Raw genomic sequence first — 19,222 nt, 5'->3', positions numbered from 1 at the left:
CTTCTTCATCTTTAATATCTGATCCATTCTACTGATTTCACCTTTTAAATATTTCCTGAATATATCCTCTTTCTCCATACCCATGTCTACTCTAGTCCAAGCTTCCATCACACTCAACCAGACTAATACAGATACCTCCTAATAGGCTCTTTGCATCCATTCCTGCTCCTTTTCCAATTCATTCTCTATGTATCTTTTCAAAAACAAGACTGATCACGTCTCTCTGCTTCAAATCTTTAATACCTTCTTACTGCTTTTAGGATTAAAAACAGGATTCCTTAATAAAGCCAAGAAGGCCTTGGATAGGATGCCCACTCCCTACCTTCACAAATTTATCTCTCACCAATCTTTGCATCACTCTCTACACTTTAGCATGGCTAGCTTTCTTTCAGTCCTTTGAGAATATCATGATCCCTAACCCCATTAGAACTTTGCAGTGTTCCCTCTGCCTGGAATGCCAACATCACCACCCCACTGCTACCATCACCCATCTCTTTATACTTCTGAATGTCTAACTCAATCTTCAGATCTCATCTGAAGAAACACTTCCTCAGAGACGCCTTCCCTGCCTTCTCAAATTAGACCAACTTCCCCTCATAGATGCTTATCACTGCATATATCACTTAATATTTCTAAGTGTAATTCTAAATGTACATTTATTTTTGCGATTAATCTGTACTCCATGTCTGTCAATCTACAGAGGCCTTAAGGTCAATAAGGGAAAAGACTGTGCTTTGTTTGCGCTATTGTATCTCTAGCCCCAGTGGAGTAGACATGCAAATATTTGTTCAATGAATGAATCAATATAGGAGTGACAGCAGAAGCCATACAACTGGACAGTACTGCATAGGAATGGGATTTAGAAAGACAAAAGGGATGATGGAAAAAATATTCACATATTGAGGTATGGGGAAATCACTGTGGCTTATGCATGATTTAACTTAAATTTTATGCTAACCAGATCAGCCTGTCTTATGGCCTGTCAAACATACACCATACACCTGCTTTAACCATAAAAGAAAAGAATACACTTAAAAATCAAAAAGGAGTAACTACAGTTCAGGCATTCAATATGGAGCTGGGTGGCCACTACGGATACGGTTTTAGACACGTTCCTGCATTACTGAGAACTTGAATTTTCTGAACTGTATCATACTCAAGGATATCATCAGCCGTTCTCAAAACAATATCTGAGAGCAGCTGCCAACTGCAACCTTATGGTCTCAAGGTCTCCCCTTATAACTAGGCATCATATTGGACCCTAATCCTTACTTAACAAGCACCCTTACTTCTTGCAACTCCAATTATAATTCTCACAAACAACTTATGTAATTTTGCAGTCTGTGCTGTTATAAGCCTCCCCCATTTTGTAGTCCGACAGAATGCAATTCAAGTGCTTCTTTAATCTGTGTCTCCTGGGCTATAGTCCTCAGTTTGGCTCAAATAAAACTCTTTTCTATTCCTCGCACAGATTGTTTATTGATTATACCCCTCCACGGGGGCTAGAATAACCCTGAGAAAATATCACCGTTCAGGAATCAAGCAGAGGAAATAAATTAGGAAAAAAGCCGTCAGAAAGTTAAATACAATTTAAAAAAGGAAAGAGCATCACAAAAGGCAAGGGAGGATAAAATACCGAAAAGTTAGAATGGGCCACTAAATTTGACAAGCAGGCAGCTACCGTTCGGACAAAATAACTGATAATGTGAGCTGCAGAAAGGAAGTGAACAAAGGGGAAATGTAGGGAAAAGCGCATATCATTCCAACTCCTCTGGAAGTAAGATTTCACACTCGTTGCCTTTCTTGATATACTAAAACTGCCATGCTGGTCCGAATTAAGCAGTAAATCTAAGAACATTTATGTGCCGTTTTAGATATCAACCTTTTTTCTATCTGGACGAGTAATTTTAGGCAGAACTGCTTACATGACATACAAGAATAACTGTTCTAATGTTCACACCTGAAACGTTCTTTTTGTTTCTCAAAGCACCTTACCTCCCAGAATCATCAAAACAGACATCTGTGTGTCCCTCTGTGTGCCCATATCTCATCGGCTTCTGTGTAGCAGGCATTTTTTCCTTTACCTATCTGAAAATGTTTTATAAAAGTTAGTATTATTTTAAAGGACAGGAAAGCAGGGGGCTGAACAGGAAGAAGGGAGGTTAGTCTCCTGCGGGACACGCCCTCGGCAGCCCCTTTTCCCCCACCCGAGGGGCACAAACAGGGAATAGGGATGGGTCTGTCCGACACTAAGCCGGGAAGAGGACACACTTCTCTTCGTTGGGCCGCCCGCACGCGGGCAGCGGGAGGGAGCACTCACCGAAGCTCCACGACTGAGGAAAGGCGACGAGAAGCAGCACCGGTGGGGTAGCAGCACCAATGCAGGGCGCTTCCCGCGCTCGGCGTGCTCCCACACTGCGCCTGCGCCGGCCCGCCCACGCCCGGCGCGGTCCCGACCCAGGTCGCTGGGCGGTGGCGTCAGCTGCGCGCCCGATGGCTGGGAAAAAGCCGCTTGCTGGGGGAGTGAGGAAGAAAGGGAGGGACCCGAACACGGAAGTGGTGGCAGCGCCGGCGAAGCAGGTGGAGGCGGTGACTGCGACGTCTGAGATGAGAACCCCGCACCGAAGGGTGGGGGCTTGCAGACGGGCATCCGCCTTAGAGGACCTACATGAGGTGCCGGAGTGGTTGGGTCTCCCTTCTCCAGCTTAGCGAGCACCCAGAGTGATGGCGGTGGTGATGGCGGCAGTCACTCGGACAGCCCCAGTTAAACTGCGCTCCGAGAGGTGAGTGGGGGAAGGGTGGTTGCTGCTTGGCCTTGCCCAGCGGGGTCTGCTTCTACTTTCCGGGCGCTCCTCACAGGCAGCCATATCCGGGTCCCCGTACGGGTCCAGCCCCTCCTTGGGACCCGGCTAGAGAACGAGATGTTTGGGCATGTTCTTTCGAGAAAAGGAAGCCGAGACCCTTCTCAAGCCTTTAATCTTGGCATCCTTGGCGCCTTCATGTTGTCATTCCTATACCGGTAAAGGAGGGAAGACTTAATCTCAGTTCATGGTTCCTGGAGGTCTGGCGTGTACATTAATGCTTATTCTATAGGACATTTTACATATATCCCTTAAGAAGAAAGTAATTCGGGTTTCCCTATTCAAACCCAACCTAAAGTTCACTGAAGTGCATACTTAGATATAAAAGAAGAGCTAGAACTAAAGTATATTGTTGAACACTTCCTTCGATCCTTACAGTCTTTGCTAAGGTCTTGGCCATTAAGTTTATCCTCTGCTTGGGTCTTCACGTTCTCCATGTTGGGAGACCGGTCTCTGATTAAAACCTTCACAATGATATTTTTCGTGCTACCCACCTTCTAGTCTCAATCGGAACTTGTTTATGACATAAGAGAAACGTTTTTCTGTTGTAGAGTTTTCCCCATTGTTTTTCAGTCTAGTTCCATTGGGAAAAGTTGCAAACACATTTAGACAAACCGTGGTATAGTTCTTACCGTGGTGGCATTGTGAAGGGTGTTGCTTTGAGTACTAGGGCTCCAAATAGGCTTGCTAGACACTGAGGTTTGGTACGTGAATGAAGAGGAAGAGTGATTGGCTGAAAAAGAACTTGGGATTTGTGGAAAAATAACCAACCTATCCTTGATTTCCCACAAGAGCAAAAAATACCTGAGATGATTCTTTCCGCGTGACTTAATTTTATTTGGAGAGCATTCGTTGTTTAGATAGACTGATTTCTAATTTTTTTTAAATCCAATTATCACTGGATAGACGGGTTCAAGAAGAAGTCCGATAATACATCAAATAAATCATCATGAGATTTCAGTGTAGTGCTTTTCAGAGCTCAGCATAAGAAGAATCTGCCAATTTGGAACAAGATTTATAGCTATAAAATGCCGTAACTATAAAATATGTAACACCATGTGACTTTAAAACTATGAATGGTGTTTGCGCTTCTCTCCTTTCACTCTGCTTTAGCAATGAACACGTTTGACTCATAGGGTTTTTTGTTTTGTTTTTTTGTTTTTTGGGGTTTTTTTTTTACAAATTTCACATGTATGGAAAGAGCTAGGGCCTTAGAGTTGAACAACCCTAGATTTTAATTTTGACTCTGACAGTTACTCGTGTGACCTTGAATATACTTCTTTACTTTTATTGAATGTCAGATTCCTCATCTCTAAAATGAAGATGACCCCTTCTTCCATAGAATTGTTATAGTATATAGAAGATACTCATGGATGTATAAAACTAATTGTCTTGTGTTATTAATGGGGTACTTTGGGTGGGCATTTAATGGTTTCATTTAAAATGGAGTTGTCTGAATCATTATCCAGTAAATTTTTTCAAATGTTAAAAGATGTATTCTTGCTTTTGCCAGTATGTTTTCACGTGTCCATTTCTGTTTCAGTCAGATTTTAAAAAGACAAATTTTAATGTCCTCAGTGAATTCATGATCTTGGTGAGGGAAACAGACATTCAAATAATATGTACAAGACAATAGTGTGGTAATGAAATGTATAACTTAAATCTTAGTTAAATTGCCTGGTTATTTAAGATAATATAGCTTTTAAAAAGAAACCAGTGTAGCTGTCCGTCACCAATGTGGCTGTCAGGTACATGTCTCATAGGAGTGGATAGCTGAATGGACTCACTGAAAATCATGCCAAGGTCGCAGCTTCAATTGCAGTGAAGGTTAGTTACCGTTTGTCTGTTGTGACCATGCTTAGTACCCTTAGGCTCACAAATATTGTTGTTCTCAAGGACAGTAGGGTGAGAAAGCATGAATATATTACCATTCTACTTGTGGCAGTATTATCTATATAAATAATAATGACGTATAATCTTAGTTTATCCAGGAAGCATATCAGTATTGCCTTATGAGAGGAGTTCTTAAAATTCCTTTTTAATAAAATATGTATTGATATTTGATGTAAACATTATTAATCCTATAAAAGATAAGGCTAGAAGAAGAGAGTAATAACAAAACTGAGAACAGAGTATTGAAAAAAAACATTGAAGGCAGTTTAGAAATCTGAAGATTTTTATATCTCTGAAAGTGTCCTGAATCTTACCAGCCTATTTAATTTATTTTTAGGGTAAATAATACTTGTGCATGTATAAACTTTCTAAGGTATAAAAGGGAATACAGGAAAGTCCTACTCTCAACCTACCCAGTTCCTATCCCAGTTTCTAATATTTGACTCTTGTGTTGTTACAGTGGCAGTGGATCCTTACCACAGTGAGACAGATATTATCATTGTTTTATGAATGAAAAAACCCAAGGCTCAGAAAGGTTGTGAGTTGTCCAAGGTCACACACCTAACCAACTGTCTGAACTAGAAATAGAACCCAGGTCTATTAACTTCTGATCCAAGTAGTCTACCATACTGCCTCTCCAAGTCATAACTGTTGCCATAAAACTTAGAATTTAGTTTTATCAGAACATGAGAACAATTTTATTTAATTCTAGAATAACATTATGCTAGTTTGTAGGTAAAACTTGTTAACCCAAGCTTAAATGTAATCATACATAGTTATCATAAAACTATGAAAAGAATAATCTATGATCAGTTTTTTTAAAAAAAACTTTGCCTACTATTTCTGTTGAAATCTGTTTATTTACTAAGTTAGCTTGTAAGAAATTACAAACTTTTATAATTAAGTTTGGTTATTTACACCCATACTACTTTTCAAGAATTTAAAGCTTAAAAACACTTTTTAAAAGAACATGTTTAGTATCAGGAGTAATAGAAAGTGCTTTATGATATTTCAGAAATGCCAAAGCATCCTCAGCCTCAGGTTTTTGAGATATGTTTTTGTCTGGATTTTCTAGCCCTATATGTAGCCTTTGTTTCCTTTCATTCTTTTTCCTTAATTTTGCCACTTTCCCATCTCTCATTTTTAGAAATTAGCTTATTCTACATGGAAGGTTCTGAGAAGACAGAACGTGTTACAGAACATAGTATGTATTCTCATTAAGCTCAATGTATGCTGCTTTCATAGATTTTAATCCTGGCAGTAAAAACTTGGGGCAGCTGACAGTATCCAGATTTAACAATGTGAACACTGAAGCTAAATGAGATTCTAAAAATCAGGAGAGATAGCTAGTAAGTGACAAAGTCTAAATTTTAAATCATGTTTGATGATTTAGCAACTCATGCTGTTGTTTCATCTGTACCATGCTTCATTTTTAAATATGGTATAGTGAAAAACTAGATTGTTAATTTTTTATAGATCTTTATAACTTAAAAATTTCCTCTTTAGACTAAATTGCACTCATAGAAAGAGAGACTACAAGGAAATTGGCCAAAATGTCTAACTTGATTGCCTCTAGGTAATTGAATTACAGGTTTTTTTCCTCCTTTTTGAACTTTTCTGAATGTTCCATATATTTTATAATGAGCATATATTATTTTTATAATTAAAAAATTACAAATTGAAAGGAAGAAGCACATCTGTACAATCCAGTTTATTCTCTAAGAGCCACAATCGAATATCTTAAATAGTCTGGTTTCTAAGATTCTGTTAAGGTTCTTGCGCTTTTAATTTTTTTTTTTTAATAAATTTATTTTATTTTTATCTTTGGCTGCGTTGTGTCTTCATTGCTGTGCACAGGTTTTCTCTAGTTGCGGCGAGCGGGGTCTACTCTTCATTGCGGTACGTGGGCTTCTCATTGCGGTGGCTTCTCGTGTTGCAGAGCACGGGCTCTAGGCAGGCGGGCTTCAGTAGTTGTGGCTTGTGGGCTCTAGAGTACAGATTCAGTAGTTGTGGTACATGGGCTTAGTTGCTCCGCGGCAGGTGGGATCTTCCCCAGACCCGGGCTCGAACCCGTGTCCCCTGCATTGGCAGGTGGATTCTTAACCACTGTGCCACCAGGGAAGTCCTGGTTCTTGCGCTTTTAGAAGTTTATAGTGCCAGCTCTTAGTTTTCTGTTCCCTCTTCACACTAAATTAACCCTCTTCAGTGACAGGTCCTAGACATTTCTCTTTATCTTTAGCTAGCATGCTCAGGGAATGTACACTTATTTTAATGTTAGCCCAAGTTAATGTTTCTCCCACAGTTTCTTCCACAGAACGGCTCTATGATGAGTTAAATAAAGGAAACTGTGGCTTTAAGCAGGTTTCTTAACTGAAGGACCTCTTGGAACCTTTTGCTAAAGGTGCCTTGTAATCTTTCAGAGGGGAAGTGATTCCCGAACTTGTTTAATAAGGAAACCTCTGTTTCTCTAGAACATGTATATATTAACATCTTTTAGCACTAGTGTACACAGGAGTTCAAATTGGGGGACACTGACATAAGCAAAATATAATTAGGAAAGTAAGTGGAGAAAGTTTGGAGAAGGGAAGTAAGGGTGTAGTGGTGCTAATCAGTGTGTGTGTGTGTGTGTGTGTGTGTGTGTTTATGTTTGTTTGTTTTCCCAAATAAATCCAGTTAAGTCCCAAGAGCCATGGCTTGGTAGCATGAAAAAGGAGATATTTTAAAATATTTACTGGAAAATGAACCTCTATTGCTTTCGTAATGAGAAAAAAACACTTTATAGTTCAGAGATGTTTCTCATTTGAACAAACCCATTTTTTATGTTTTTTCATTAACATTCCGAGGAATTTACCTATCTTGTACTATCCAGTATATTCCATTCATGGACTCTTAAGTGTTCCCGTAGAATCCGACTCAAATATTAGGCGATGATCAAACATCAAGGGCTCTAACCCACAGAATCCAATTCAGATAACATGCACTATGACCAGAATGCATTCAAGGAGTTGGGGACACATAATGGCAGGTACACTTTGGAATCACAGATTGGATAAGGAAATTCCCAGGGTTCAATAACTTCCAGAATAATAATTTATTTGTGAATTCTTTGTAGTATAGTAAATTATTCTTTATAACATCAAATTTCATATTTACATGAATTCTGGCCTTAGGTAGACATCAGCATCGTAGACACAGTAGTTCAATGAATGATTAATATGTACAATAATGCTCTATTATCCAACATCATAGAGAATACAATGAAGTTTCTAGATGAATGAAGTTTAACCCTTTAATTACTGGCTTTAAAAAAAGTTTTCAATGGGAATTTGAATTAAAATCACCTTCCCAACCTTATTCAAGAGTACTAACTAAATGTTACTTAAATCTGTTGTTAGCATAGAAGGGTCACATTGGGTATTCATTCCTTTATCACTGTTCAGTGCAATTGATTATAGAACCTGGGATCAAATGGCTAGTGAATCCAAGAACTTGATTTTTTGAAAAAGGTTTAAATAAACTTGCTTTAGACATTTGCCTCTTGCTCATTAAGAAATAACAATTTTAAAAAGTCACTGTGTATTCCCCAGGGCATTGTAACTTAGATGACTTCATAAAAAATTAATTATTGAATCAAGAGTCAAAGCAACTTTCTCCCAAGTGATTCTTTCATCCTCTTTAAAAAAAAAAAAAGAGCTTCTTTGCAGTTACTGACAAAGATTGTTGATTTGTGAACACTTTTCAAAGTATCATCGTTGATTTCTATACTACATAAAGATGGTATTAAAGTCACTTTTTTCCATTTTGTATCTCATCTTCTACTTCATTTCTACAAAGTTTGTATAAAATTCCAACAATTAATGATAGGGTATTTGAAAGGACTCATTCAGGTTCAGAACCTTACACTTTTTTTTAACATTCAGATTTTACATGTATAGGCAAGACACCAAAAGCACTTTTTTAAAACTCATTTTTAGTCTTTAAAAATAAAAAAATTTTTTCACTAAAAATTAATAATGTTAACACAACATTGTAAAGCAATTATACGCCAATAAAGATGTTTAAAAATTAATAATGTTATTTTTATTGAGAGCAATGTGATTGAATTTTTTTAATTTTATGAATTTTGATTTAATGCAACTTTTGGAAGAGATTAGAAGATCTTTTGCCATCTGTTTAAAGTGTAAAGATGCGAGAGTTATATGCATGATGCATTTTTATCATTATTATAATAAAATCATGTGATAGTGAAGGAAATTCTGAATATCTTTTTTTCTAAAAAGATCTCACCATAGCATAAGTGTTTTTTTTAAGTTACCTGAACCATGAAGAGACCAGTTAAATGTTTTGTTTTGCCTTTTTTCTTAATGTATCTGCTAAGTAGCTTCTCAGAGCAACTTATTATCCCAATAAAGGTCATCAAACTTAGAACACTTGTCATTTTGTAAAAGAAAAATACATAACTTGTCTTAAAATTTCAGCAACTTAAGTACTTTGCCCTGAGATAACTAGCAAACCTCGTGTGTTATAAAATTTCTGTGATCATGTCTATTTACAAAGTATTGTAAAGATTCTCTTACGTAAGATAATATAATCCACAAATGTATTCCAGCAACATGGAATCAGTTGCGGTGCACTAAAAGTACACAAAGAAATGGAGAGGGTTGCCATCAAGTCCTTAGCTTTTTGGAGCTCCCACTCTTCCCTCAGGAATAGCACCTTATCAGACAAATAACCATCTCACAATGAGTGATGGGAACATTGTCAATCATATATTCAATATTCATAAATTTTAAGTTTTCTAATTTTTAGACAAGTATAAATAGAAGTTAAATTTTCTTCCTACTTTGAAGATTACAACATTAAGTGACATTCTGGCCCATATAGTGATGCGGTATATTTTACCAAATATGTTTTTTACCATAACAGTTTATAAAAGTGGGACTTCTGAAGCATGAACTCAGTTTTCTATCACAAGAATGCTATGTAAAATTTATATAAGGCTGTAGTTCTTAGGTACAAAAAGATAACCAGTCAGAAGAAGATTTTCTATGCATTAACTCTTTAAGTACAGGTAAATGTATGGAAAATTCATCTAGGGCAATGGCATTTTTTGCTTTATTTTATGGATCCCTGTAGCATTAGCGTATGTAAGAACAATTAACCTAAAATCCAGAGATACTTGATGGATTGCTACCTATTATGTACAAGTTGGTAAGCCTTGCTAAAGTAAATCTGTTATGTTAGCATGTAAACTTGTATAGAGTAAGGCTGGAAATCAGTTCTCTGAGGGAAAATGTCAAATTGTTCTATAGCTTCATGGTTTGTTGAGTTTCAGCTATATCTAGTGTATCGATCCTTTTTTATTTTGAAACATTAGTTATCATCCTGAAAATTATGTTTGCTTATAAACTTAATAGTTAGCATGGGCTAGAGACAGAGGTATTTCTGTGATTTCTTCCTTTATGAACTATTTCTATAAAACTGGCGTGGGTGCTATAATAAAACATATGTTATATCTGTTTCTTTTTTTAAAAAAGAAAAAATATGTTAAACTTTATTGTACACTTGGTACATTTAGAATCTGAGCTAAGTATATACTTCACATACATTATTTCATTTAGTTCCCACCAGCCTAATGAAATAGATAGCATCAGTATCTCCCTTTTACAGATGAAGAAACTGAGGTTTCAAGGTCATATGGCTAGTACAAAATAAACTGGACTCAAACTATATTTCTAATGCCTGCCATCATTGTGCTATGGAACTGCATCCTTGTCATGTACATGTACAGAGATACTGAAAATGTTATAATGGTTACTGCTGGGTGGTAGGACTATGGATAGTTTTTACTTTTTTCTTCATAACTTTAAATTTGAATTTTTCACAGTGAGTATAAAGTACTGTTATTTTTATTTATGGTCATCAAAATGATATGTGTACATAGGTTCAAGTTAAATTAAGCTGAAAAGCTTAGATAAGCTAAGAAATGCTGCATTCCTCTCCTACCCATCTCAAAGGCTTCTACTTTCATAATTTCTGTTTCTCTGATATTTATCTTCACATTTCTAAATCATATGCTTATACTTCTCTCTTGATGCGTCAATTATTAGACATTATTGGTTGAGTTCCTCTTCTGACAGATGAGGATTTACCTCTCTTTTAGTCTCCTTACTCTCTTTCCATTCTCTTATTACACAAAGAGCCTTACGTCCTTATGTGGTTATATGAACTAGTTGCTCTCTAGCAGCACCAAACACCCTGTTGTCTGGAAACTTCCCTTCTGAATCATCCCAGGAATTCACATTTCCTTTCTCATATGTTAAATACCTTGTTTCCTATGTTATGCCATTTGTTTTGGGTTTACACTCTAATTTTAGAAGAGCACATCCTCCAATATGAGGTAAAATTGTTGTTACTTTGCATGTCTGAAAATTTCTTTATTTTATCCTATTTGATTGATTGTTAGGCTGGTTATCTTCAAGGTTGGAAACTATCCCCTAGCTTCCACTGTTACTTACTGTTGAGAAAACAGATGCTATTTTATTTACAGTCCTTTGTGACTTTTTTCCCTCAGGAAGGCTTTTTTTTTTTTTGGCTGGGTTACATACATAAATCGATTGATTGAACACTTAACACAAGGTCTACTCTCTTTAACAGATTTATAAGCATACAGTACTTATAGTATTGTTGTCTATAAGGTGGGAAGACTTTGGTATCACCTCTTTATCTCTAAGGTTCTAACATTTTAGAATAATGTAACTTCGTGTGTATTTCCTCTTGTGTGGGGCACTCATTGTGCTCCTTCTGTATGGAGACTCATGTCCTTCAGTTCTGGGAAATTTTCTAATATATTTTCTTTTATAATTTCCCTCTCCATTTTGTTATTTTCTGTGAAGTGTCTGTATTGATCCTCTAATTTTCTTATCTTCTCTGTCTAGTTAACCATTTTTTTCCTCTTTCCTATTATTTCCTCAGCTTACCTCCAACTTTCCTATTGAATATTTTTTTTCCTGCAATCATGGTTTTAATTTCCAAATTTTTCTTATTCTCTGATTGTCCCTACCTCATTTTATTCATTGGTATAATATAGTCTCTTAACTTGGAAGAAATCTATTTTATTTCCTGCTGCTTTCATGGTTACTTTTTTCTCCAAGTTCTTTGTTTTAGTCGCTTGTTTATTTTAGAGGCTTTCCTCAAAAGTCTGGTGGCCTGTCATATTCTAGAGTAAATGAAGCACAACAGTGCTGCCTGAAAGCACTATGTAAGTAGGCTGGGCTCATGGATGGATGAGCTTCACAGCATGCTGGGGTGGCCCTCCAGCTTTTTATTGGAGGATTTCCAGTTATCAGCATCTATAGGTCTCTTCTCTTTGGCCATTCTGTTTCTCCAGCATAGTATCTTCCAGTCTCCTATTAGGAGGTGTAAGTTTGGCTGCTGGAGTTCTAGAAGCTGGATGGAAGAAGGGAGCAGGGAATTTTCTTTCTGATTTTAGTCCCAAGCCTCCCATCTGTCCTCACCATGCCTAGTATCCAAAGTCCTGAGCCTCTCTGGTTCAGTTTCTCCAAATAACATTGATAAATTTCCCATCTCCTCTAAGTATGAGAGTAACAACCAGAGAGATCTAACTGCACGTATGCAAATTTTCAACCTGCCTCCCCATTTTCTGCCCTGTTCTCCATCCATACTCTCTGTAGCACCTGGTACCTCTGGGTGTCCTGGACTTTGCCTGCTCTGTTGGCTTGCTTCTCATCAACATTGCCTTTGTGCCTGGTGTCACCTTCCTCTCCGCTGCTGAGTCAGTCATTGCTCCTCTGTTCATTTTCTGTCCTTGTATTTTGTCACTCAGGTTATAGATATCTGCTAGTTTCATTGAAGATGAGGTTTGTTTTTATTTCTCATTTTCCCTTGTTTTGGGCTGACTTCTGAGAGAAAGATGGAGCAAAAAGATTTTCACATAGCCATTTTAAACTGGATCATTATTTCTTTCATAATTAGAGAAAAACAAAACTATTTTCTTTTTGAGAGGAAATCAAGTTATACTACTCATTAAGAAATTTAATATGGAAAGCAGCAATTATAACTAAAGGAAGCATTGGAATCACTAAAAGAGTTTGTAGGAGACTTGGTTGTTTTTGAAGGCAGAGAGAAGTTAAGAGCTAGCAATGGAAGCAGGCCCTGGTAAAGGTGGGAATGTAATCAAGAGCAGAGGTACGGGGTGGGATAGGGAGGGTGGAGGGATACGCAAGAGGGAGGAGATATGGGGATATATGTATAGCTGATTCACTTTGTTATACAGCAGAAACTAACACACCATTGTAAAGCAATTATACTCCAATAAAGATGTTTAAAAAAAAAAAAGAGAGAGCAGAGGTACAGACTTAGCTCTGATGTAGAAATAAAGGAAGATGAAGATGCTCACACCCAGTGGAGTAAAGTTGATCGTAGAGTTAATAATCTGCTATTTTGATATTTTTAAAGTAAATAAAAACACCAGGTATTTTAAACCTTACATGATATACTTTTCACATTATTATGCTGAATAAAAAAGTTGAAAGTATGTAGTGTTAACAAAAAAATATCTGCTTGGGGCTCCTTTTTATTTTTTTATTTGAAAAATATGAGTGTAAGCTGTTAGTAACAAGCGTCTCTTCTGATCACTGACTCTTCATTTTCTTCAGCCTACTTTGTAGCTTCTGCCTGTTTATGTTTGTTCAGTGGAATTTAGTCAATGAACAACCAAGACATGCTGTTGAATATAATTTTGGTATACTAAGTGATGATGTTTCTTTCAAATTTAGATTTTCAAATATTTTTTCCCTGTGGATTTTAAATGATTATGTACCAGTGAGCTCACTAAATCAAAATAATAAATATAATCACCCGATGCTATTCATTGTTTAGTAATGGGGTACTTTATATGGCAAGCCTGTATCATTAGTTCACACTTTTAAGCACTTCCCAATCATAGTTGCCTCTGCAGATGCTTGTTTCAAACCCTACTGCTATGAAAATAGATTCACATAGCTCTAAACATTTACTTGACTGTTGGGATTGTTAATGTTCCTCTGATATAATCAGAAGCTTAATCATGATCAGAATGTTGAGTACAACTGATTTTCTCAGTCTCAAAATTCAACTTTCACTTGTAAAATATTTGAGATTATAGAATCCCTCCCCCCAGTTCTGGGCTTAAATCTTTTTCCATCTAAGAATAGTTAAGTAGTTTCTACCTATGACCAATCATTACTATTAGTCTTAATAAAACTTTATTTACATTATAAATTCTAGTATATCTAGCCAATTTCATAGGAAAGGCATTGTCCTATAGAACTTTATCTGCTTGTTTTTTGAAATTATCAAGAAGAATATAAGGAAGTGTGTGTGTGTATAAAATAACAAATTTTTATCCAATTCCAAATTTTCTACAAACTGCCTAGACTGATAGTGAAGTTGACCAAATATTTAAATGAGTGACAAAAATTGCATTGGGAATTCTTGCATGACATTCCTACTATTCAGTGGTGATTATTTATTTAATAAATTCTTAACAGCTTTTATAACTTAAAACTGTTCGTATTTTCAATCAATAGGAAAGAAAACAAGGAGAGAGAAGGAGGGTAGTGGTCATCAAACACCAGCTCATAGGTTTCTCATCTCTTAACAAAGAATTTCCTGGTCTGCGGTGAAATTAAAAAATAAGGGGAGGAGAGATTGGCATAAGATGTACCTCAAAACCAGAAATTGTTCACATTTCAGACATATATTTTGGCTGAGAGGATGCTTAGCTTTTTTGATTCACATCGAAACTAGCTGTGGGAAAAGAACTCAGATTCTTGACTCCATGGCACTATGGAATTATTAGCATAAGGTAAAGTAGTTTATTTAAGTGGGAAGAAAATATCTTGGAACTGCCTTCCAACATTTCCAGTAGTTTGTTTTTAATGTATTAATTATCTTTTTTTATCTTTTCATCTTATGTATAATTGGGGCTTGATATATAATCTGTACAATGTTAATGACAAACGTTTAATGATCTTTTTTTTCCTTAGATATATCCAGAAAGTGCCCAGAAGAAACATGCTACCGGAAAAACTGAAAGAGCAGTATTTATAACACTGGAATTTGTGGACAGTTTGTTAAAATGGCAGAAAATAATGAAAGTAATAGTAAAAATGTAGATGTAAGGCCCAAAACTAGTCGGAGTCGAAGTGCTGACAGAAAGGATGGTTATGTATGGAGTGGAAAGAAGTTATCTTGGTCAAAAAAGAGTGAAAGTTGTTCAGATGCTGAAACAGTGAGTGCTCTAGAGAAAACTGAAGTTCCTTTAAGGAGCCAAGAAAGGAAGCACAGCTGTTCATCTATCGAGTTGGATTTAGATCATTCCTGTGGGCATAGATTTTTAGGCCGATCTCTTAAACAGAAACTGCAAGATGCTGTGGGGCAGTGTTTTCCAATAAAGAATTGTAGTAGTCGGCACTCTTCAGGGCTTCCGTCTAAAAGAAAAATTCATATCAGTGAACTCATGTTAGATAAGTGTCCTTTTCCACCTCGATCAGATTTAGCCTTTAGGTGGCATTTTATTAAACGACACACTGCTCCTATAAGTCCCAAATCAGATGAATGGGTAAGCACAGACTTGTCTCAGACTGAATTGAGGGATGGTCAACTAAAACAACGAAGAAACATGGAAGAGGTCAACTGCTTCTCACATACCAGTGTTCAGCCCTGTGTCATAACCAATAATGATTCTTCAGGTAGAGGTGGTTCTGGGACTGGCTCTATAATGAACCTGGCTTCAAATAACAGTATAGAAGATAGTGATATGGATTCAGATGATGAAATTATAACACTTTGCACAAGTTCCAGGAAAAGAAACAAACCCAAATGGGAAATTGATGAAGAAATCCTGCAACTGGAAACACCTCCTAAGTACCATACCCAGATTGATTATGTCCACTGTCTTGTACCAGACCTCCTTCAGATCAATAATAATCCATGTTACTGGGGCGTTATGGATAAATATGCAGCTGAAGCTCTACTAGACGGAAAACCAGAGGGTACCTTTTTACTGCGAGATTCAGCACAGGAAGACTATTTATTCTCCGTTAGTTTTAGACGCTATAGTCGTTCTCTTCATGCTAGAATTGAACAGTGGAATCACAACTTTAGCTTTGATGCACATGATCCTTGTGTCTTCCATTCTCCTGACATTACTGGGCTCCTAGAGCATTATAAGGACCCGAGTGCCTGTATGTTCTTCGAACCACTTTTATCCACTCCTTTAATTCGGACTTTCCCCTTTCCCCTGCAGCATATATGCAGAACAGTTATTTGTAACTGTACAACTTATGATGGCATTGATGCCCTTCCAATTCCTTCTTCCATGAAATTATATCTGAAAGAATATCACTATAAATCAAAAGTTAGAGTACTCAGGATTGATGCACCAGAACAACAATGCTAGGAAAAGGGTAGGAACACGGGAGTGATTATATACATATTTTCATTTAATATTTTATTTTTCTTATTATGCCACTTTGAATTTTTCTACGGGGGCAGTTGAAGTCCAAAATAAACTTATGCCCTAAATTTTACTTCCAGATCAGTTTATTTTTCTTAGGATACAATAATTGTTTAACAATAATAATTGTTTAATAATTGTTACACACTAGGAGTTAATGGATATTTTTGACTAGGTGTTTGGTTTTTGTTTTCACTATGTAGACTGTATACTTAATTTTTTTCTTTTCTTAACTGTAATTTGCATATGATCCAGGGATATTTGAAGTTGGGTAGGCATTGCAAACACAGTTAAATAATCTGTATTTCATACTTTTCTTTAAAAATAATCCTGTCCTTTCTTACATATAAAATGCTTTGTTATCCTATGCCATTGGCATTCCTATACATAAGATATAGTTTCCCCATCATCCTTTTCAGTTGTTTTAAAAGTCTTCAGTAAAGCTGAGTGTGTTGTAATTTACAGTCCATACTAATGTAATTGACTTTTATAATTTACTAATAGGGATGTTAAAGGTTAGCAAAATGGCTTAAAATCAAACTTCATGTGTTTTCATTTTAAATATTAACTGTAAAGCAGAATTACCAAATTTGATTAATCAGGTCAGTAAGAATCAAATGAGGACATGATATTTTGGGGGTGAATTTATTCTTCTATAATGTGGCATGGTCATTTATTATTCCTTGAGTAGATCTTTCTCTCACACTTGGAAGAGTTACCATCTTCAGAACATAAGTATCGTTCCTTTCTCACTGGAAGCTTTAAAAATAATGATAACACTATTAGTAACTAGTAGTTACTAAAGTAATAAAGCAACTGAGGTTTTTCTGTATTTACTTATGAACTGTTGCTTCTGCTTAGCTCTTTTTTAGAAACTCTGAGCCTGTTAGTTTGGAGAGATGCCACAGTTTATAAACAGCCACAAATTTCCATTGGTAACCAAAGAGACCTAGGTAGTTTTTCATTATTTTAAATTGAGCTTGAATAAAGATTCAAGAAGTAAACATGGAGCCCAGTATTCAGGGAGCTTAATATTGGTTTTGATCTTCAGGTTTCAGATAATTATTACTATTTTCAGAACTAGCATGTCTTCAGTATGGCTTCAAAAAAAGGGAAACATTTTGAGAGCTACGTGGCTTATGCCATACTGAACAATACTGGGCACCAGGCGTAATATTTTGAATTTAACATCCCCAGAACAGGGAAGTATTTTTAGAAATGTTATAAGATAGATGGAATGATAGCCTACTCTTCTTTCTTAAAGAATCAGTGAATAATAAATTTCTTAGACAGTTATTCCTTCTGGTGAGTTGTTTACCCCTTTGTACAAGTTGGCATTTTTAATATCATAGTAATTGATTTCTTGATGGTAGTTTAGCTCTAGTAGGAAGCTGCTTCTACCTGGATTGAAAGAAATTTGACTCAGTTTCCACGTTAGAATAGATGTTTCTTAAGTATCATTGCTTTTATGTTGAAGTAGCATTTCCCTTTCCTGCAGTTCTGCTGATAACATAAAGATGGCATTTAAAAATAATTGCTTTAAAATAAATTTTTAGCAATTATCACAAAATTAAACAAGAAAATCTGTTACCATTGTCTTCTAGCATATTTTTTCTCAGTGATCTCAAGATTGTCTTGGTTCCAGTGAGGGTTAGCTACTAAAATGGCACCTCTCTTAGCAGTGATGAGGCTCAGGATATCAACACCAATGTCAGGATAAATATCTCTTCTAAAGATGATATTTCCCTTTTACAAAAGTGGGACAGTCTCATACTACCTCATCTTTATTGTGGCGCTTTTGTAGATCACTGAGAAGCTTATCTTATTTACCAATATAGCACTTCCTAAATGTCCATCTTTGGTGAAAGAAAATTAATAGTATGGTAAGACTCTACCCATAATTATAGTTTTTTATCAGAATTTGATATTGAGACTTTCTGTTTCTATGAAACAATATTGTTTTAAATATTTTTCTTTTAAAAATAACTTTTTATCAATACAGAAAAACCTAAGGAATGACTAGCTAACGAATATTCTGTTAAAAGGTAATTTTATAAAGAAAAATGAAATATTACGTTGTCTTTTATAATGGTAAAAATTAGTATTTATATGAAAATCAAGATCTAAGTAGCCTTTCGTATATTCAAACTGGTTGCTTGTGATATATTTTCTCTGGCTTTCTTATTTTTTCAACTTCAAGGTATTGATAGCTGTTAACATTTTCAAAATACTGCCATTTATATAGCCTTGAAGTAGGTGATCTAGTAAATGAGAGCAGGAAGGAGACTCATTTACGCTGAAACGGTTTGTATTTTTTCCTTTGGTATTTGCTACAGAAAAGAAATCGGGAAAGTAGAAATGTAAGATTTGAGAAAGGAATTGTTTACCATGAAGGAAAAAAAAGAGTAATAATAAATTTTTTAAAGCATGAAGGGATTGGAATTTAGAAAGGTTTAACCCTTTCTCAGTGACTTGTGGACACATTTGGAAGAGCATTTGGTATTCAGAAACTTAACTCATTAAAAATGTAATTACTGAAATTATGTGTAAGTAAATGAGTATAATTTTTGAGAGGAACAATGTGGGAAGATACAAATATATCTAAATATATTAGGTTGGCCAAAAAGTTCGTTCGGGTTTTTCATCGTATACGGAAAAACCCGAACGAACTTTTTGGCCAACCCAATGAATTTTGTAACTAAGTTGGACATGGTGAGCGTTTGAAAAGTGTAAATTTCAGAGTTGAGAAAGCATTCAGCATGGTGGAAATGTGTGGCACTTACTGGTGAGAGAGGATGGGGCTAAAAGAAACATGATAAAATATTAAAATTAAGACTTTAGGCATTACCTCAGGGGAAAGCCTTGACAGTGAAAGGGGACTACTTGATCACTAATAGCTAGTCTGGACCAGACACTTAAATGTGCTTTGGGAATCATCCTGCCCTAA

General features: G+C 36.1%; 2 protein-coding genes across 2 annotated transcripts in view; one reads left to right on the top strand and one right to left on the bottom strand.

The window, feature by feature from the left end:
- The window catches only part of WDHD1 (WD repeat and HMG-box DNA binding protein 1), a 63,810-nt gene extending 61,234 nt beyond the window's left edge, over positions 1–2,576 (bottom strand). The window contains exons 1-2 of the mRNA XM_068545221.1: positions 2,321–2,576; positions 1,996–2,088 (exon numbers count right to left, since the gene is read on the bottom strand). Coding sequence (XP_068401322.1) covers positions 1,996–2,072 — 77 coding nt within the window. The 5' untranslated portion in view covers positions 2,073–2,088; positions 2,321–2,576. The remainder of the gene's footprint in view (positions 1–1,995; positions 2,089–2,320) is intronic.
- Positions 2,577–2,684: 108 nt separating this feature from the next.
- SOCS4 (suppressor of cytokine signaling 4) lies at positions 2,685–18,188 on the top strand. The gene is made up of 2 exons (XM_068545235.1): positions 2,685–2,783; positions 14,804–18,188. The coding sequence occupies exon 2, from the start codon at positions 14,896–14,898 to the stop codon at positions 16,216–16,218; it is 1,323 nt and encodes a 440-aa protein (XP_068401336.1). The 5' UTR covers positions 2,685–2,783; positions 14,804–14,895; the 3' UTR covers positions 16,219–18,188.
- Positions 18,189–19,222: the final 1,034 nt, after the last annotated feature.

This window comes from Eschrichtius robustus, chromosome 1, assembly GCF_028021215.1.
Source record: "Eschrichtius robustus isolate mEscRob2 chromosome 1, mEscRob2.pri, whole genome shotgun sequence".
Taxonomy (NCBI): domain Eukaryota; kingdom Metazoa; phylum Chordata; class Mammalia; order Artiodactyla; family Eschrichtiidae; genus Eschrichtius; species Eschrichtius robustus.
Note: the sequence above shows the minus strand (reverse complement) of the source record. Positions and strands in the feature narration are given on the sequence as shown.